The sequence below is a fragment of the Leopardus geoffroyi genome, chromosome C1 (genome assembly GCF_018350155.1).
Source record: "Leopardus geoffroyi isolate Oge1 chromosome C1, O.geoffroyi_Oge1_pat1.0, whole genome shotgun sequence".
Classification (NCBI taxonomy): domain Eukaryota; kingdom Metazoa; phylum Chordata; class Mammalia; order Carnivora; family Felidae; genus Leopardus; species Leopardus geoffroyi.
Genome location: NC_059328.1, coordinates 51,439,543 through 51,461,623, shown reverse-complemented (window position 1 = coordinate 51,461,623; position 22,081 = coordinate 51,439,543). Strand labels below are relative to the sequence as shown.

Genomic DNA, 22,081 nt, shown 5'->3' with positions numbered 1-22,081 from the left:
TTGGTAGAATAACTCCCCCACCATTTAAAAAAGTGTCTTGCTTTCCCCTAGTCCTTTGAATTGCCTTGTATATTTTAGAATCCACCAAAAAACAAACAAAAATCCCCAAGTCCTATTAGAATTTGATTGGGATTACATTGAATCTAAACATCAATTTGACAGAGAAATGACGTCCTTATAATACTGAGTTTCCAATCCCTGATTATGGTGTATCTCTTCATTTATTTAGGTCTTCCTTATATCATACAACAAAATTTTATAATTTTCTCTGTAAGGTTTTTGCATATCTTTTGTTAGATTTATTTCTAAGTATATAACCATTTTGTATCTAGCTACATACCTTGTTAAACTCATGTTAATTCTAAAAATGTATCTGTGACTTTTGTATTTTCTGTGTAGACAGCCATGTCATCTGGAAATTATGAATTTTTGTTTTTTCCTTTCCAAACCTTATAGCTGATTTGCTTTTTTGTCTTGCTCTATAGATGGTTATCTTGCATTACTATGTAGATTATTACCCTTTCTATTTAACATTGTATTCATACTGAGTGTCCTCATTTTGTTTATGATCTCAGAGGGAGGGGAGCTTTCTATGTTTCACTTAATAGTAAGCCTAATGGTTGCTGTAGGTTTTTTTGTAGATACTCTTAATCTGAGTTCCCTAGAAAACTGAGACCGATACAAGGATTAAGGTTGAGGGTTTATCTGGGAGGCGTAATCCCAGGGACCCTGAGAAAAGGGAAGTGAGGCAGAGATGGGAAACAATGTAAGATGATACGTTATCTCATTGGCCTCTGCTTCACAAAGGACTGGAGAGACATTGTTTGGCAGGTGTGCTTGCTTAGTCACACAGGGTATCTTTGGACAGAGGAACAGTTTCTCACATCAGTAGATGGGAGTCTAGAAGAAGAAATTTATCTCCCTGCTCTTCTCTTGCATCCTGTTTTCCGTTAGTCAATTCAATCTCCTCAGAGAGTGAACTCCCCTTCACTTCTGGGTTGCGTCATTTCGACCCCTTTGGCAACCAGTGTAGATGTGTCGCTAATTTTTCAGTGGCTTTTTACAGAGGAGACATTTTGGTTGCATTTGACAGAATCTCCAGTCAGATTAATTTGCATATAACTGAGTATGTCAGGTCCAGGGATACAGATGGTATCAGCAGCCTCTCATCTTCGCATCTTTGATAGATTTTCCACTGAATGGTTACAATGATTGTTGACAGCCCTAGGCTCAAATCCTACCATTTAGTTTTGGCAGAAAACATTCAGGAACTCAATTATTGGTCTGGCTTGTATCACATGTCCTTCCTTGAACAAATTACTGTGTTTAGGGATATAGGGGTTGCTGGCCATTCCCGTTCACCTCAGCTTGGAGGAGAGAGGTGATGGTGTCAGCCCCACCCAATCCTAAGTAAGGAGTTCCTTACCAAAAAGAAGGGGTTCCTAAGCAAAAGAAGGAGGAGGGTTAGAGTGCTGGTCACACCAAAACAACTGATATTCCTTCAAATTGGTCATTGTAACTTGTTGAGATCACTAAAATTATCTAAACATATAGCAATATAGTCAATTGTGCTACCTGCTAAAATTTAAATGTAACTGGTAAATACAAAAATCTAAAGAAAAGCGTTGTAGCCTGATGCAGCCGTGGATCCCTGTTCCTTAAAACTTTAGGTTTAGCTCTGACTTTAATGCCAAACCCTAGCCCTCACAAGGAGGTCTGCTTCAATTTTGTGTTTTGGACTTCCCTTGCCTCTTTCTGCATCTGCACTCCTGCATCTCATTTGTCCTCTGACACCAAAAACTGCAATCATATCAGCCATTTAATGATTTTCATAAACTTTGCTGAAGATACAGGGATTGTGGGAAGGAGCTGAAGGGTGCAAGACTTTCTTAGAGACTCCACTCTTCCTCTTCTTTTTCCTCCCTTTATCGTTGTTTCTCTGACTGGGAAGCAATTTCTTCCTCTTACCTTCACAGAGCAATTCCAGTCATTCCTAGGCTCTTTTTTTTTTTTTTTTAGTTTATTTATTTATTTTGAAAGAGAGAAAGAGAGAGACAGAGCGCAAGCGGGGAAGGGGCAGAGAGAGGGAGAGAGAATACCAGGCAGGCTCCTTACTGTCAGTGCAGAGCCTGATGTGGGTCTAGAACTCACAAACCATGAGATCATGACCTGAGCTGAAGTCGGCTGCTCAACTGACTGAGCCATCCAGGTACCCCAGCTCTTTTTTTCTTTCTTTCTATTTCTTTCTTTCTTTCTTTCTTTCTTTCTTTCTTTCTTTCTTTCTTTCTTTCTCTCTCTCTCTCTCTCTCTCTCTCTCTTTCTCTCTTTCTCTTAATGTTTATTTATATTTAAGAGAGAGAGAGCACAAGCAATGGTGGGGCAGAGAGAGAGGGAGACACAAAATCTGTGTGGTATACTTTACATACCATAAATTAATTCACTTTAAGTGTACCATTCAGTGATTTTTAGTAAATTGATAGAGTTATGAGAAACCATCACCCACAATCTACTTTTAGGGCATTTCCATCACCCCCTAAAATCCCTTGTGCCCATTTACTTCCTATTCCCATTCCAAGTCCCAGGCAACCACTAACCCATTTTCTGCCTGCCTCTCTCTAGATTTGCTTTTCCTCTACATATGTAGCTCTTTGTGCCTGGTTTCCTTCACTTAGCATAATATTTTCATGATTCAGCGTGTATGAGTACTTCATTCCCTTTTATAGTTGAATAATCCATTATATGTCTGTCATACATTTTGTTTACCTGTTCATCAGTTGATGGACGTTTAGCTTGTTTCTACCTTTTGGCGATGGTGAATAGTGCTTGTGCAAACATTCATGTACGAGCTTCTTTTGAACACCTATTGTCCATTCTTGTGAGTATGTTCCTAGGAATGGAATTTCTGGGTCATCTGGTATTTTATGTTTAATTTTTAAGGACTGCCAAACTCTCCCATAGCAACTGCACCATTTTACATTTTCGTTAGCAATATGTGAGGGTTCAGATTTTTCCACATCCTGGCTAACACTGGTGTTTTCTTTTTGATTGTAGGCATTCTAATGAGTGTGAAGTGGCGTTTCATTGTGGTTTTGATTTGCATTTCCCTAATGATTTTGTGATGTTTTCTTGTGCTTATTGGCCATTCACATATCTTCTTTGGTGAAATATCTATTCCTGTCTTTTTCTCATTTTTAATTTGGTTATTTAACCTTGTTTTTGAATTGTAGGAGTTTTTTTATATGTTCAGAATACAAGTCTTTTATTAGGTACATGATTTACAAATATTTTCTCCCTGTCTGTTTAGTTTCTTATTTTCTAAATGGTGAATTTTGAAGCAGAGATATTAAATTTTCATGAAGTCCAATGTGTCAAATTTTTTTTTTTTTTCTTATTATAGATCATGATTTTGGTGTCATTCTCTAAGACTCTCCTTAATTCATGGTCAAGATTTCCTTCTCTCTGCAAGTTTTTATAGTTTCAGCTTTTACTTTAGGTTTATGATCCATTTGCATTAATTTTTGTGCATGGTGTGAGATAAGGGTCTAAATTCATCTTTTGTGTGTGAATGTTCTTTTGCAACACTGTTTGTTGCAAAGACTATTTTTTGTCTCATTGAATTGCCTTGGTACCTTTTTCAAAAATCAGTTGACCGTAAATGTGGTTATTTCTTGACATTCAGTTCTGTTTCATTGATATGTATGTCTATTCTTAGACTAGTACCAGTGTTCTGAATAGTATTACTTTATAGTAAATTTTGAAATCCAGAAGTGTGAGTCCTCCAACTTTTTACTTCTTTTTCAAAATTGTTTTACTCATTCTGGACTTTCTGCATTTCCATAAACATTTCAGGATCAACATCAGTATAAAGTTTGCCAATTTCTGCAAAAATCCTTTTGGGATTTTGGTAGGGATTATGCTGAATCTGTAAATTAGTTTGGGGAGAATTTCCATTTGAACCATATTGAGTCTTCAGATCCACAAACAGACTGTGTCTTCATTTATTTAGGTATTATTTGATCTCTCTCAGCAAAGTTTTAAAGTTTTCAGTATGTAAGTCTTGTCCTTCTTTTGCTAAATCTGTTTCTAAGTATTGCTTCTGATGTTACCATGATGGAATTAAAAACTTGTTTTTGGTTTGTTCATTGTAGTATATCGGGATACAATTGACTTTTGAATATTGAACTTGTATCCTCTGACTTTGCTGAACTCGTTAGTTTTAGTAGTGTTTTTTTGTTTGTTTTTTTTTTTGTGGGTTTTTTTGTTGTTGTTGTTGTTTAATTTTGGGAGAGAGATGTAGCATGAGTGGGGAATGGGCAGAGAGAGAGAGGGAGAGAGAATTCCAAGCAGACTCCTCCCTGTCAGCTCAGAGCCCAGTGTGGGGCTCGAACTCACAAACTGTAAGATCATGACCTGAGCCGAGATCAAGAATCCAATGCCCAACTGACTGAACCACTCAGGCGCCCCATTTCTAGTAGTTTTTTTGCGAGTTCCTTAGATTTTCTGCATATAGGATTATGTTGGCTGTGAGTAAAGAGTTTTATTTCTTCCTTTTCAATATGAACACCCTTGATTTGTTTCCGTCTCTTTCTTTCCTTCCCCTGCTACACTGGTTAGAACCTCTAGTACAATGTTGAATAGTGAGAGCAGATACCCTTGCTTTCTCCCCAGTCTAAGGAGGAAAGCATTCAGACTTTCACCATTAAGTATGATACTATTTGTAGGCAGTTGCTGTAGAAAAGGGAAGGAGAAGAAAAGATTTGAGAAGTATTTAAGAGCATGAATAGGTCTTAGCAACTAATTGTATACAGGATATAGTTTATATGTTTGTGGGAGATTCTGGCTTTATTTTTATGAAGTAGGGTGGAATTGAAGATACATTTATCTCCTTTTGGGAAGATTGACTTTTTACAGTAGAGGTTATCTCCCCCCCACCTCAGTTTTTTTTTAGTTGCCAATTTCAGATCAGTGTTAATTTTTTCAAATGGTAAATTTTTAAATTCTTTTTGTGTGTAGTTATAAGCTGGTATGTTCTATGAGGTAGGCAACAATGTTATCACCATGTTTTTAGTTGAGGAAATTGAGTTATGGTGGAATATTCTAGATCAGAGTGATGGAGACATCCACGTCCCTTTCAAACAGTGCTTTCTAAATCTTTGACTTATATGCTATTCCAAAATTGTGTCAGATGGGATACATGAGTCATCGACATCTTTTTTTCCTTATCCTCTCCCCAAAAGGAACTATGTCTTGAATGTTAAGTGTATTATATAGAAGGATTTCTGTTCTTTGGTTTTAACAAATCAACCTCTATCTGTTTTTGTTTTCTTAGACCTTTAGTGGTTACTGGTCCACTGTGAACCTAAATTCCTGAAGAGTTCAACACAGGCTAACTGATAAGTGACAGGGCCTCAGACAGGAGTTTTATTTGGCCAGCCATGAAAGATAGGAAGCAGATCATAACAGTGGTGGTGGTTGTAATTACAGTGCTCCTATTAATATGTTAGTGAATACACTAGACATTTTCACTGAGTATCTTTAGCTGACCTCATAGGCTAGGTTTTTGAGACTAGAGAACTCATTAATATGAACTGTAGCTAGAATCATCGACTTTTGGAAACTTACTTTCAAGGAAGTAGGTCTTAGGAGCTTTGTGGATCTGAATACAAACCCTGCCTCTCTACCTTTAATAAGCTTGGGAAGTTACTTTATTTTTGACGTTTATCTAAAAATATCTGTTTTTTTCTGACTATAAAATAATATATGGTGCTGCAGGAAATTTAGAAATACAAAAGGCCCAAAAGAGAAAATAAGGATCATTCATAATTTTAGATTTAGACAAAAATCTCTAATGGAGCTTGGATTCCAGTGATAATCTTTGCAAAAACTAGAAATAGCCTAAATGTTTACCAATAGAGACTGCTGGCTAAATATGTTCTGGTTTACCCATGTCTTGACCTCTGTAGCAGATAAAAATTAGGAGAGCAGTGTTTAAGAGTGGGGCTCCATGTTCAGATCTTGGTTTTATTCCTTATTAGTTATGTGACCTTAACCTCTTGATGCTTAAGTATCCTGATATAATGCCTACTTCATAGAGTTTTTCTGAGGATTAAATGAGGTATAACAAATCTAACCTTTACACAGTATCTGGCACACAAGTTGTAAATGCTTGATAGGTAGTGTTAGACCATTACTAATTTTATGTGCTGATATGGAAAGATTCCCAAGATATATTAAGTGTATAATATAAGGTATCAAAAAAGGTTTTTTATTGTATGATGTCATATGTGGACATTAAAAAGTAGATGCATCTTTTTTTTCTTGTAAAGTTTATGTATTTATTTGAGAGAGAGAGAGAAAGAGAGCGTGCAGGGGAGGGGCAGAGACAGAATCCCAAGCAAGTTCTGTGCTATCAGCAGGGAGCCCAGTGTGGTACTCAAACTCATGCACCTTGAGATCATGACCTGAGCTGATAGCAAGAGTCAGACGATTAATTGACTGAGCCACCCAGGCGCCCTGTCTCATCTTTTTCTTGAAGGATACCTGGTAAAATATTAAGTGGTTACATTTGGGGAATAGAACTGGGGATTGGAGATGGTAGAGAGATGTACCTTTTGTTTTTATCTCTTTGTGAAATTTGAATTCTTTAATGCCAGGTACATACTCCTTTTGTTTACTGTCTTTTTTTATTTTTTATTTTTTATTTTGTCTTTAGTTGGAGATAGTATTTTTTTTAACGTTTATTTATTTTTTTGAGACAGAGAGAGACAGAGCACGAACGGAGGAGGGTCAGAGAGAGGGAGACACAGAATCCAAAACAGGCTCCAGGCTCTGAGCTGTCAGCACAGAGCCTGACGCGGGGCTCGAACCCACGGACCGTGAGATCATGACCTGAGCCGAAGTCGGCCGCTTAACCGACTGAGCCACCCAGGCGCCCCTGTTTACTGTCTTAAAATATGTCTTTCTGGGTCTCCTGGCTGGCTCAGTCAGTAGAGTATATGACTCTTCATCTCAGGGTCATGAGTTCAAGACCCACTTTGGGTGGGTGGGAACCTACTTCAAAAGATGTCTTCTTTTATAGAGTTGTTTCTTTTTTTTTTCTCCAGGTTGGAAAATCGTATTTCCTCTGCTTCTCATAGTAACTTTATTTACATAATTGTAGGGTTTGAAATTGTTCTGGAACCAGACCTTTGCAGATATGCTAAAGACATATTAGAGACTATTTTGAGATAAGTGAAAATATCATATATCTTGTTTAAAAAGAAGAGTTTCACATGGAATAGAACATTGTATTTCCGTGTTTCACTTAGCAAATGGGACACTAATGATGTCAGCAAGGTTCTTAAAGAAAAGGTTATACATTTAGAATTCTTCTGTGGATTCAGATTTCACCCTCCTGTCCCCCAGCAAATATTTACCTGTTTGGCAGTAATAGATAAAAAGTCATAATTCCTTGTCCTTTCCCAATCAATTAAAAACCAACCATACTTACAAATTAGTCTTCTCTAAAAGGTATTTGGAAGTTTCATAAACTGAGTAGTCTCAAAATTCATTCTTACTCCCTATCTCCTTTTCTCTGTTTGTACTCTTATACCCATGTCTCCATTTCTCTCTTTCTCTCTCCATTGTCTCAAATATGAGGTTGTAAAGATTAATAGGATATAGTCCCTGTCTTCAAGAAGCTCACATCTGTTGTTCCATTCTAGCATTCTTACCTAACTACTTTCCTGTGGGGAAAGAACTATGAAAATTTCTCTCTATTCCCATTTTTTCACTTCAGCTTAAACATTTATTAAGTACTCAGGATATGCCAGGCACTCTGCTAGAGGGTGCAAAGGTAAATGAAGTCCCACCTTTTACTGCTTGGTTTCTTGCAAGGAGATAGGTAAATAGATTTCAGAACAATCTGATAGATGCTATGTCTGTGATATTGTTTGGTTATCACAAGGAGATAGTTTTTGATAGAAAAGTGCCACCAGACAGAATTAAAGAATATACATTTTCTTTAATGGCAGAAATTAACATGCTTTGAGACATTTGTACAAGATAAGAGCCAGAATAGCATACTCCAATCAGAAGTAAAGTTTCCTTGTCCTCCCTAATTCCTCAAGAAATTGCAAAGGTGCCTCTGAAGAGTGAGAATGTGCCAAGCCTGAGAAGCCAAGTTCTCAAATCCTTCACTGTACCTTTTTTTCTTCAACCATACTTTTATATTGGAGGGTTGCATTAGTATTCCAGAAGAACCTGCCTTGCAATTTATGTGCTTCTATCAAAGAGAATGTTTACAAACATTTGGGCTTTCCTACTCTTGAAATCAAACGTTGTCAGCAAGGCCAGGTTCTTAGTCCATGGTGAAAAGCAGTGTGGCTAGTCTGCTGCCTGTCTGAATTAGCCTCCTGGAAACTGTTTCCTTGAATGTATATGGATGAACACAGAGTACTTGAAAAGGACAGAGGAGGAGTATCTAATCTGAGTGGAACAGAACAGAAATAATCAGGCAGGGCTTTATAGAGAACATGATATGCTTCTCGAAGGGTATTTGCCTCATCTGTACTCCATAGTTAGTTAGTTTTGTCCATTAGGGTAGATTGATAATAACTGAAGAGTTTAAAGCTAAATTGCTGACATCATTTGTATCTTTGAAATATAGGGACATTTCTTGGATTACTATAATAGTACTGTTACACACATTAAAAAAACAATAATTCTTCATTGTGTTATACCTTGTCCATATTCACATTTCTCATTATCCCCAACAATGTGTTTTGTAGCCTGTTTGTTCAAATCAGGATCCAGTTAGGAACCATCCATTACATTTAGTTTTATCTCTCAGTCTTTTTTTCTTCTTTTAAGTAGACTTTACTTTTTTCATATGATGTCTTTTTTATGCTAAAAGTTACTCTGTCTTTAGATACTCATCATGCTAATTTGTTGAAGAGACTTGTGGTACAGAATGACCTGCCTTCTGGTTTTTGTCTGATTGCTTCCTTTGGCACTAGTTTGTTTTAGTGTTCTCTGTATTTCCTGTAAACTGGGTGTTAGATGTATAGGTTTGATTTAATTCAGGTTAAACATTTTTTTGGCACAGATACTTAGGAGGTAACACAATGTTGCATTTCTTTAATCTATTGTTTTCTTTTTTTTTTTCTAGTAAATTTTGATTTATCCAATGTGACTGCTACTCCTAAAAAAGCCTTTATTTGCAGGAGGTAGGCAGTGGCATTGGACAGTAATGAATATTAAAAAAAAATTACAAGTAGAAAAATATCACCGTGCATTATATCTAAGGTAAATGCTTTGTGTTACTTGATATGTGTGTATATAAACACACACATCATACACGTTTGTATTTGTATGTACAGAGACACATATATACACAAACACATTGACACATACAGACATAATAGATTGCATATATACTGGATTGTGATGTAAGCCTTATTTTGTACTCTGGGTCCCATTCAGAAAAGTTTGACAATCATTAGAGGAACTGACTCATTGTTTGTGAGCTATGCTGTATCTCTGCACCCCTTGGAGTGAGAACAGCTTATCAAGGTAAATTCCTATATCAAAGGTATAGACCACTATTTACTGTTCCACATATTGGGGAAACCATGTGTGATAACACAAACAAATGAACCAATGGCTGTCATCAACCAAACTACATATTGTGTATTTTAAAGGTTCTTAAACATACTCCTTTGAGTTTCCTAATTCATTTCAGGAAGGATTCAGTCCATTCCATCTTTATGTTGCTACTTGCAAACACTTTTGCTTTGCTAGTTCTTATAGTAGATCTTCATACATTTGTGGAAAGAAGTCCTCTTCAGATTTTGTTCTGCCTAGGTAAACCATTTCCCACCTGATGTTTCCATTTCTTGTCTGTGCTTTAGATAGATGGGCCACACGTGGCCATCCAAGTACCCTGGAAGGGTTTGGAGGCTCGTAAACCTTTGTACTCTTCCTCCCCTTAACGTTCTTCATATGGAGTGGTCAGAAAGTAGCTCCTATGTTCCATAGAGTGTCAGGGGCTTATAATTAAAGAGAAGGAAGCCTTCAGTGATTAATATGGGAAATCCGTTAGCATTTCCACAGTCTGTTGATACCAGTGAGTGTCTTGGGCTTTTCATCCAGCAGGAAATGGTGGACATCATTTTTTCCACATTAAGTGCTTCAAGCATGTCATACTGCAGAAATCCATTTGTATTTGTCTCTATCTCAGACTGTGGCTTAAAGAAATCATCCTGAGATATGATCCTGCAGTTTGGGAGATGTTTCTTAGCCAGTGTTATCTTCCTGCCATTTGTCACACCACTAATTCCAATGACAAATGTTTTCATAATTACTTTTGAAAATCACGTCTTCCTAAAGTTTCCAGGTGCCAGTTTGAGTCCTCCCAGGCAAAGCGGCAGAAATGCTGGCCAGGTGCATGCTTGTCACTGACCCACCGCAACCCCCAAAGATTGCTAACGGTGAGGCTCACGGCCCCTCTTTCCACATCCTTACCGGGTCAGAGGTGGCCTAGATCTAATCGATTGTTTTTTTAATTTTGCTCTTCATTATCTTTAATGCCAACTATACACAGTGGTACAACTATGATTCAACCCGTCAGTCACCAATCTTGGGTTTGGATAGTCATAACACTGGAGTATCTATCAGCTGCTCTTTTCCATTTTCTTTTGGGGATTTTTAGCTAGTCCTTTTTTGCCTTGTCTCTGATGTATTCTCTTACCTGATATATTGCCTGGTGTATCCTTCTACCCTTCCCTTCTTCTCTGACTTTTATGTTATGTATAAACAGTGCCAGTTCCAAGAGATCTTATTTTCTTCTTTGACATAGAACATTGTGGCTCTTTTTTGTGACTTTATAGGAAAAGCTCAACTAAACTCTTTTTTATTTTTGTCTAAACTCTCCTTACTCCTCTTTTTTGTTAAATTGTATTTATTTGTTTTTAGATTTATTTTATTTTTTAAGTAAGCTCTACGTGGGACTTGAACTTAGAACCCTGAGATCAAGAGAGGTTAAGGTCTACCAGACTCCCCTCTCCTTACTCATCTTTACTAAGGTTTTACTTCTGATCCCATGAAGAATGACTAGAGATGAGAGAGGCCCAGATTGGTCATTCTGGAAATCATAGTCAGATGGGGCATCTGAAAGTGGGAGGAGATTAGAAGAAAGATTAAATGCAACATAATTTCCTTCAGGATGTGAGTCCTTTGTTGGTTATTTCCAATATCCTATGGTGAATGACCTTAGTGAGTGCTTTCTCTTGTGAAAATTATAATGCCTGTTGACATAATGAGGGAGCTTGTGGAAATGGAGAGAATTGATAAGAAGGCAAATAGGTCAAGTATTCCATCATGTTCTTTTGGGTGGGGAAGACGGTATTTTCTCATAATTTAGGAGCATGAGTACCTATGGAATTTTTGATTTATTCTTTCCACTTTGCAGTTAATATTAATAGCTTATTAGAAGTAAAAAAGGGTTCCCTGTATTTCCCTGCTATAGAGCTATCACTAGGAGTAGGAAAAATAATTATTGGAAAAAGCAATCTACAGTAGTCTCCCATTATCCACAGTTTTACTTTTCGCTGTCAACCTCAGTCAGAGAGCAGATGATTCTCCTTCTGACCATCCAGCATGTCTCATTTTAGTAGTAGCCTAATGTCACGTTGTAGTGCCTACAGCATTCACCTCACTTCGTCTCATTATGTAGGCATTTATCATTTCACATCACAAGAAAAAAGAATACAGTACAATAAGATATTTTGAGAGAACACATTTATATAACTTTTATTACAGTATATTGTTTAATTGCTCTATTTTATTATTGTTAATCTCTTTGCCTCACTTCTAAAAAAATTATTTAAATTCAAGTTAGTTAACATACAGTGTAGTACTTACATATAACACCCATTGCTCATCCCAACAAGTGCCCTCCTTAATACTCATCATTTGTAAATTAAACTTTTTCATAGGTAAGTATGTATAGGAAAAAACATACAGATAGGGTTCAGTATAATCCAGCGTTTCAGGCATCCACTGGGGGTCTTAGAACTATTCCCTGTGGGTAAGTAAGGACTCTTTTATGATAAAGGACTTTAACTGATATAGGAGATATATTTATTCAGCATTTTTTTTGTCTTGAATACTTCGGGCCATAGTGTGGTTAAGAGATTTTATTTCTTGGGAAAATTTTCTCAGTACCATTCCATGAAATCTTTTCATGCAGAGGGTCTCAGTATGAATACATCCCTTGTTTGGGCAATATTTTTATTGCTATCATATAGCCCATATGGAAATGGTTTTTATTTTCAAGTTACTACTAATTTTGTTTTTTGGGGAAATTTTGTCATATAGAAATAAGACAAATATTTGTAGCATGGGGATTATCTTTTCTTGTATGTCTCTTTTAATAAAGAAAAGATCATCTCTTTTTGAGGAAACCATATTTCACTTAAGTTTCACTGCTTAACATCTTCTGAAAACAGGATATGTCTTCCACTTAATTGATGGTATGGTGGTTAATTGGCAATTTTTTTTTTTTTTAGCTGTACATGAAGTAGTAGCAGGTCTTAACAACTAATGACATCCTGTGTTTGATGAAATTCAGATTACTCATGGTTTAGCCCCAGAAACAGTGAGGTGGTGCTGAGATTGGTAGACCGAGTTGAACAACTCTGAGGAAGGGAGACACAGAATATTTGTTCTATGTTGCCCTACGAAAAACTTTTTCATATTCTCATCTAAGTCTTAAAGGAATCAGGAGATTTTAAGGCCTTTAAACTAAGCATAATAGTGAGCACCCATAATATAGGCTTCATTAAGAAGACTAAGGGAAATTCTAAACTGAAGTGAACTTTCTTGTCTTCTCACATCTGGTGGAAAGTACAGAGAATTCCCTTCTATATTTCCCCAGCAAGTTTCCCTTGTTATTAACATCCTGAGTTAGTGTGGTACATTTGTTTTAATTGATGAGCCAATATGGATACATTATTATTAACTACAGTCCTTAGATTACATTGGGTTTACTCTTTGTGTTGTACATTCTGCAGGTTTTAACAGATGTATAAGGAATCTATCTACCATTGTAGAATCATACAGAATTGTTTTGCTGCCCTAAAAATTCCCTATGCACTATTTATTTGTCTCTTCCTTTTCCTCCCCATTCCAACCTGGGCAACCCGTATGTTTTTTAATGTCTCCATAGTTTTGCCTTCTCCAGAATGTCACATAGTTGAAGTCCTACAGTAAGTAAACTTTTCAGACTGGATTGTTTCACTTGCAGTATTCTTTTAAGGTTCTTCCATGTCTTTTTGTCACTTGATATCCTATTTCTTCTTGTTGCTGAATAATATTGCATTGTATGGATGTACCACACTTTGTATATCCATTTACCTACTGAAGGATAAACTTCTAGGTTCTAGCAGTTATGAATAACGAATTAGTCTTTTATAACACACAAAAATGTTCTAAAGTACCTCAGATCACTGAGGTAATTCAGTATCTTGAGATTTAAAGAAAAACTTTTTCACCTTTGTATGAAAAGTTTCTAATTGAGTAGTAGGCTCAAAACAGTGCTTGACAATGTGTGGAATGATTGAATATGAAAAAAGGAAAGGGGTATGGAAGAGAAGAAAGAGGGGAAAGATTGTATCATAAATTTAGATACTTTTTGGAAAATGAGATTTTGTAGAAATTCAGCTGGAAATTTGAACGGGGACCAAGATGCAAAGGGCTCTGAATTCAGAGCATGAGAACACTGCAGGACGCAAGTATCATCAAGCTGGCCCAGAAACCAGGTCATTAGACCTGTTTCAGCTGCTTTGCAGTAAAATGCTAGGAGAAAGTAGGGTTTAGATTTTGGAAAAGAGTAAAAAAAAAAAAAAAAAGCAAAACCCAGAAGGCTAGTTTTGTAAAATAAGGAAGTGGCCAGTTGGTGATCGTAGTGTAGAAGTTAGATAGTGACTACAGAAAGTTAATTGCACAAAATCTATGGATAGTGGTGTTTATTTTATGTTGTGTTATAATTTCTTTTTTGGGGGGTTATAATTTCTATTTAATAAAAATGTTACTAATGCGGGGATGTTATTTATTGGATTTGGGACTCACTGAATATTTTGCTTTATAGTTTTGGAAAATGTAAGGAAAATGGGAGACTAATGAGGTATAAAGTCATTTGAATTTCTTTTTTCTTTTTTTAATATTTATTTATTTTTGAGAGAGAGAGAGAGAGAATGAGCAGGGGAGGAGCAGAGAGAAAGGGAGACACAGAATCCGAAGCAGGCTCCAGGCTCTGAGGTGTCAGCACAGAGCCCGACCTGGAGCTCGAACCCACGGAATGTGAGATCATGACCTGAGCTGAAGTTGGATGCTTAACTAACTGAGCCACCCAGGTGCCCCAAAAGTCATTTGAATTTCCAAAATATTTCTGTTTCAGAAATGCTATTTCAGTAAATTTGAAATACTAGTATGCCCCCAAGGGTCACTAACCAGCTTGAAATTGTGGAACTTTTAAACTCTAATCCTAATTCAAATAAAGATTTATCTGTTGTATTATGGTAATTCTTTTGTGATTTACTTCATTTGTCAAAAAGTTCAGTAATATTGTATATTTCATAGGGCTAACCAGTCACCTGTTTTGAGTGCCACATGCTAAATATTTTAGGGAAAACAATGGTGAATTAAACACTGCCTCTTTTTATATAGAGTGTATATAAAATGTGGAAAAAATAACTAGGAAGGAGGAAAATGCATTAGATTATAAATGAAAGTCTTTTTTTTTTTTTTTTTTTTTAACGTTTATTCACTCTTGGGACAGAGAGAGACAAAGCATGAACGGGGGAGGGGCAGAGAGAGAGGGAGACACAGAATCGGAAACAGGCTCCAGGCTCTGAGCCATCAGCCCAGAGCCCGACGCGGGGCTCAAACTCACGGACCGCGAGATCGTGACCTGGCTGAAGTCGGACGCTTAACTGACTGCGCCACCCAGGCGCCCCTATAAATGAAAGTCTTAATGAAAGGTGGAATTATTTTTGTTTGGGGTGAGCTATCATAAGTTTGTATACAGTTCCTGTCATTTAGGTTTTACCCTTAAAACTAGTTAAGAATTGAATTTGTGGATACAGGACAGAAACAACATTGTGGAAAACAATTTATGTTCACTGACAAGAATTTGGGAAAGGACATGCAAGGCTGGAACCAGGTGATTAGGGTCAGATCGTGGAAAGCCATTAATGCCATAGTATTAAGGTGATTTTCTGTTACTTAAGTAAAAATAGGGAATAGTTTTCTGGGGCGTGAATGAAGAGCTAACAATATTAGATAGGAAAGAAGAGTTTTTTTCTTCCTAATTCTTTGTTTATAAAATATTTTAGAATTTTATATCTTTAAGATATGCACATTTTAATATATATATCTTATTATAGCTTCTTGCTCTGTCGTAAGCCAAAATATGTTCCCTGAAATGCCATATACAAAAAAAACCTTCTGTAAGTTGGCTTTCACTTTTGTGTCCTACATCAGCATAAAGATGTTGTACTGTAATTATAGGCAGTATTTACTGAAATATCTTACAAATTTATGACCCTATTGATACTCTGAGATTTTGTTGGTTTTTAAATGGATATTTAATATACTTAGTTTCTTACCATTTTAAACTAAGTTGTTTTCTTTTTAATTTTTTTATATGTTTATTTCTTTTTGAGGGAGAGAGAGACAGACAGATGGAATGCAAGCAGGCGAGGGGCAGAGAGAGAGGGAGACACAAAATCTGAAGCAGACTCCAGGCTCTGAGCTGTCAGCACAGAGCCCTATGCGGAACTCGAACTCATGAACCACAAGATTATGACCTGAACTGAAGTTGGACGCTTAACCGACTGAGCCACCCAGGCGCCCCGGTTGTTTCTTTTTAAAATAATATATTTGCTTTCTTTGTTGTAGAACTGTGGCTGCTGAAGTCAGGAAGCAGATCTCTGGACAATACAGTGGTTCTCCCCAACTGCTCAAAAACCTCAACATTGTTGGTAATATATCCCATCATACCACAGTAAGTAGCATATTTAAAATATGGGATGTTACTGGTGTGTTACTGACGAGGCCATGACAAAATAGTGGAAAGACAAGACCAATGGGTTTTGGGTTCCATCAGTAGTCTCATAAACTTACTTGTTGCTACCCCTGTCTTTCCTGAAATTTGAGTTGGAGAATAATGTTAGTAGGTGTGATACAGGTGTTGATTTCTGAGTCAACTTTGAAACTTTACATTCAGGATTTATCAACTCTGGAACTTTATAGGTAAGACTTCCCAGATCCAAGTTGATTCATTACAGGAACCTTTAGGAATCTGTTCTAGAAATAGTTACTGAAGGCAGCATTAGATAAATATGTGGATTTGTAGTATTGTATGTCCCCTTTAATAGAAGGGAATATACAATTATTGAATCATTGCCTTAACCAGGTGCTATGTCAGAGACATAAACATGTTTTTTTCTTTTTTTAAAGTTTTATTTATTTATTTTGAGGGTGAAAGGGGGAGAGGGGCAGGGAGAGAGGGAGAAAGAGAATCCCAAGCAGTCTCTATGCTGTCAGTATAGAGCCTGATGGCCTCCGTCTCACAAACTGAGATCATGACCTGAGCCAGAATCAATAGTTGGATGCTTAACCCACTGAGCCACCCAGGTGGCCCTAAATGTGGGTTTTCTTATTAAGGAAACTGGCATGAGAATAATCAATTTTGATAAAAAATGGATACTTATTCTAAATTTTTTTTTTAACGTTTATTTATTTTTGAGGCAGAGACAGACAGAGCATGAATGGAGGAGGGTCAGAGAGAGAGGGAGACACAGAATCTGAAATAGGCTCCAGGCTCTGAGCTGTCGGCACAGAGCCGGACGCGGGGCTCAAACTCACGGATGGCGAGATCATGACCTGAGCCGAATTCGGACGCTCAACCGACTGAGTCACCCAGGCGCCCCAAAAAAATGGGTACTTATTAGAGTAAGAATATAAATTAAAACTATGCCTCTATTTGTCAAAAATTAAAAAAGTAGTTAAGAGTGACTTTTGGGGGCACCTGGGTGGCTCAGTCGGTTGAGCGTTTGACTTTGGCTCAGGTCATGACCTTGCAGTTCGCGAGTTTGAGCCCCGCATCGGGCTCTGTGCTGACAGCTCAGAGCCTGGAGCCTGCTTTGGATTCTGTGTCTCCCTCTCTTTCTGCCCCTCTCCCGCTCATGCTCTGTCTCTCTCTCTCTCTCTCTCTCTCTCTCTCTCTGTCAAAAATAAATAAACATTAAAAAAAAATTTTGGGGGGTGCCTGAGTGGCTCAGTCGGTTAAGCGTCGGACTTCAGCTCAGGTCGTGATCTCACAGTCTGTGAGTTTGAGCCCCGCATAAGGCTCTGTGCTGACAGCTCAGAGCCTGGAGCCTGTTTCAGATTCTGTGTCTCTCTCTCTGCCCCTCCCCTGCTCATGCTCTCTCTCTGTCTCAAAAATAAATAAAAACATTAAAAAAAAAAGTGACTTTGGTGGAATTATGTATTTACACTTATTTTTTTAAAGTTTATTTATTTTTGGAAGAGAGTGCGTGCATGCGTGTTCAAGCAGGGCAGGGGCAGAGAGAGAGAGGGAGACAGGATCCAAAGCATGCTCTGCGCTGACAGCAGAGCCCTATGCGGGACTGGAACTCAAAACCGTGAGATCATGACCTGACCTGACCTGACCTGAAGTCAGAGCCTTAACCGACTGAGCCACCCAGGTGCCCTATTAACACTTCATTTAGGTACTAAACGGTACCAATTATTGAAAAAAGATGGTATGACAGAATATAACAGTTTGATTGCCTTATAATGACATGTTTATAATGTTTGTGTTTTTAAAAGTTTTAAAGATGAAATTTAATAACAGTTACATGCTGATTGGAGAAACTTTAGAATATATGGATTTCTGAGTGATTTCAATGTACATGGAGGTGATTCTTTTAATACCCTCTCAGAATCTTGAACGCCTTTTCTGTACTGATAACCTATGTCTCGTATCATACCTCAGCTACTCACTTCCATAGTCATACCTTAGATTTGGTCATTATAAATAATTTTAACCCCTTCGTAATCTCAGTTTTATGCTTCTTACTCTCTGGCTACTACGTCTTATCTTTCTTGCTCTCTTGTTTTGGTATCCTGACTCCCAGCTGTCTTTCACCGCCACCAGAATCTAGAATCCATGATTCTACTAACTTTTTCCTGCCCTCACCTTTCAATGTTTTCTTTTCTTTCCTTACCAATCTTAAATTATTTGTTGATCGTCATAATTACTCTCTTGCATATACATACCCTTGAGTTCCTTAACTTCTCATGTCATCAGCACACCCAGAAGTGCTTTTCAAATCCAGCTCTCTGCTTGTTTCATACCTGCACTTAGCTGAGTGTGGCTCGAGAAAACACAATCCCATTGACTGGTCTCAGTTTATGACCACTCACTTACGTTGGCTTTAACATTTCCAGGCAAATAGTATATTTTCCTAGTCCATTCATTCTCCTACTATTTTAGTTGACTTATTCCATGCCCCTAATTGCTGATTCCCATTTTCACTCCTAGGATGACTTGGCTTCATATTGCACTTGTGAAAATCGAAACAGTCAGAAAAGAACTTCCACATACTCCTACCAGCATTTGTGTTCACCGATTGTCATCTGTACCCATGTAGTCTACCTGTTTACTTGTTACTCTAGATGAACCACTAGTGAACAAGTGGAGGGATTAGTTAATCCCTACTTCTCTGTTATTCAAATATAGTACTTTAAGAATTCTCTCTTCTCTTTTATCACCTTTGCTCTTTATTTTCCTGATCATTCCCATCAGTATACAAACATACTATTATTTCTCCTATGAAAAAAAATCCTGCTTTTTTGCCCTACATTTCTACCTGTCCCCAGCCTCCAGTATATCTTTGCTCTTCTTTGCAACACAGTTCCTTCAAAGGGTTGTCAGAGCTTGATGACTGCAATTTTTCTTCTTGCATTCTCAGTGGTAAAGTACTTTTTTAAACTATGAGAATCTTTATTTTTTTTTTTTTTTATTTTTATTTTTTTATTTTTATTTATTTTTTTTTTTTAAATTTTTTTTTTCAACGTTTTTATTTATTTTTGGTACAGAGAGAGACAGAGCATGAACGGGGGAGGGGCAGAGAGAGAGGGAGACACAGAATCGGAAACAGGCTCCAGGCTCTGAGCCATCAGCCCAGAGCCCGACGCGGGGCTCGAACTCCCGGACCGCGAGATCGTGACCTGGCTGAAGTCGGCCGCTTAACCGACTGCGCCACCCAGGCGCCCCCAAACTATGAGAATCTTTAAACATACACAGAAATAGACTAGTGTAGACATTGTTATTTTCTTACTTAACCACAATGCTGTTATCACACTTAACAAAATTAACAGTAATTCCTTGGTATCATCTTATATACAGTACATGCTAGATTTCTTTGATTATCTCATAAATATCTTCATAGTTGGTTTATTCAAATGGAGATCCAAATAAAATTTATAGATGGGATTTAGTCTTAGATCACTTGTGTTAAAACCAAACCAAAAACAAACAAAGCATTTTCTCCCTCCCCCAGCAACTACTACTACTACTACTTCTTCTTCTCCTCCTTCTTCTCCTTCTTCTTCTTCTTCTTCTTCTTCTTCTTCTTCTTTAACTTTTTAATTTTTATTTATTTATTTTTTTGAGAGCGAGAAAGAGAGAGAGCAAAGTGGGGAGGGTCAGAGAGAGAGGTAGAGAGAAATCCCAAGCAGGCTCTGGAGTGTCAGTGTAGAGCCTTTTGTGGGACTCGAACTCATGAACTGTGAGATGTTGACCTCAACCAAAACCAAGAGTCAGATCCTTAACTGACTGAGACACTCAGGCGCCCCTGTCTCCCCCAGCTTCTAACTTTGTTTGATTTTATGCCATTGACTTGTTGAGAAAATCAAATTAGTTGTCTTATAGAATTGCCTGCCTTTTGGATTTTATGTTTGCTTTTTTGTAGACTTGTTTCTGTATCATTTCCTGTAACTGATTAGATTCTGGTTCAACCTTTTTGAAATTTCTTCCCTTATAGACTCGTTCTTCTATCTTCTGTATTTCCTATAACTGATTAGATTCTGTTTTTTTTTTAACAGCCTTATTGAGTTTTAATTCACATACCAAACAATTCACCCATTTAATTGACAAAATCAGTGGATTTAATATGTTCACAGAAATGTGCAACAGTCTCCACAGTCAATTCAGAACATTTTCATCACCTCAAAAAGAAACTCTTCAGCGTATCACCCTTGTATCCTCCTCTGCCCCAGCCCAAAACAATCTCTGATCAAATACCAGAATTTTTGATGGTGTATCAGAAAGGATTGAAAGAGATCTTAGCACTAAATATATCAAATTCCAACACAATGATTGTTGAAATAAGACAATATCTTAACATTGCCTGTGAGAGGTTTTGTAGTGTTTCACTATTGCTTCTCATCACCCTTCAACCCTAGGTATTGCCCAGCCACTTTCTTTTATAAAATCATGTTGCAGTCTCTTGCTTTGGGTCAGTGAATACAGGATCTTTCCTTGGAGCCTTGCAAAATAATTTATAATTGTAATCAGTTCATCACCATATTCCAAGACTAACCCAAGCATCTGTCTCTGCTGGGCATCAGAAAGAAGAGAGATAGTTGTATCAAAAATAAATTTGTTGGGGCGCCTGGGTGGCGCAGTCGGTTAAGCGTCCGACTTCGGCCAGGTCACGGTCTCGCGGTCCGTGAGTTCGAGCCCCGCGTCGGGCTCTGGGCTGATGGCTCAGAGCCTGGAGCCTGTTTCCGATTCTGTGTCTCCCTCTCTCTCTGCCCCTCCCCCGTTCATGCTCTGTCTCTCTCTGTCCCAAAAATAAATAAACATTGAAAAAAAAAAAAAAATTTAAAAAAAAAAAAAAAAAAAATAAATTTGTTTCCATGATCCAAGTCTAACTAATACCGTACCTTGAAAGCCAGTGACCTGTGTGAGTTTGGGGAACAAGATCATTTATCCTATATTTAGTGTTTTAAAGAGAGTGTCATAGCTTCCTTCCCTACCCTAAGACTTACTTTTGATATGGCTGGTCATTCTTTGAGGGAAGATTAATTCTGAATTAGACATATACAAGGACTCCCAAATTTTGTCTTTATTTTCAATGAATAGTCGTTTGTGACACTTTGAATCCTGAAAGGTGTGCTGCCCTGCAAGTAATACCTGGGCAGAGAAGCATTGACTTAAAAAGATTAAAAAAAAGGTTCACTTAAATCTGTCTGTCTGTGTGTCTTTATATCTGTCTATCTATCTATCATCTATCTATCTATCTTTTTGTGTAGTATCTATTTGTATTGTGGTAAACTATACATAACATAAAATTGATCATTTTAACCATTTCTAGGTATACAATTCAGTGGCATTAAGCACATTCACAATGTTGTGCAATTATCACCACTATTACTACTATCCATTGCCAGAAATTTTTCATTATCCTAAGCTGACACCTCGTACTCATGAAATAATAACTCCCTGCTTCCCTCTCTTTCCAGTCCCCAGTTATATTTATTCTATTTCTGTCTCTATAAATTTATCTCCTCTATGTACCACATAAAGTACCATCATATGATATTTGTCTTTTTGTCTCTGGTGTATTTCACTCAGCAATGCTTCAAAGTTTCATCCATGTTAAGACTGAAGAATATACCATTTTATGTGTATATCACATTTTGTTTATCCATTCATCTGTTGATGAACATTGGGTTGTTTGCACCTTTTGGCTCTTGGTAGTATTGCTGCTATGAATACGAGCATACAAGTAATCTGAGTCTTGATTTGCAATTTTTGGGTGGAGTACATAGACATGGAATTAGTAGATCATATGGTAATTCTTTTTTTTGGTATGATATTTTGGGAACATTCAAAAGGTTTCCAATTTCTTTATATCCTCTCCTGCACTTGTTTTCCAATGATGGATATGAACTAGTATCTTGTGTTTTTGGTTGCATTTCCCTGATTCCACAAATTGTATTATGTATTTTCATTTAGTTCGGTATA

General features: G+C 37.3%; 1 protein-coding gene across 14 annotated transcripts in view; it reads left to right on the top strand.

The window, feature by feature from the left end:
* The window catches only part of DOCK7 (dedicator of cytokinesis 7), a 228,122-nt gene that overhangs the window by 9,388 nt on the left and 196,653 nt on the right, over positions 1-22,081 (top strand). For all 14 annotated transcript variants that reach the window (XM_045477649.1, XM_045477651.1, XM_045477648.1 and 11 more), the window contains exon 2: positions 15,940-16,045. In XM_045477649.1, the coding sequence (XP_045333605.1) occupies positions 15,940-16,045 (106 nt within the window). The remainder of the gene's footprint in view (positions 1-15,939; positions 16,046-22,081) is intronic.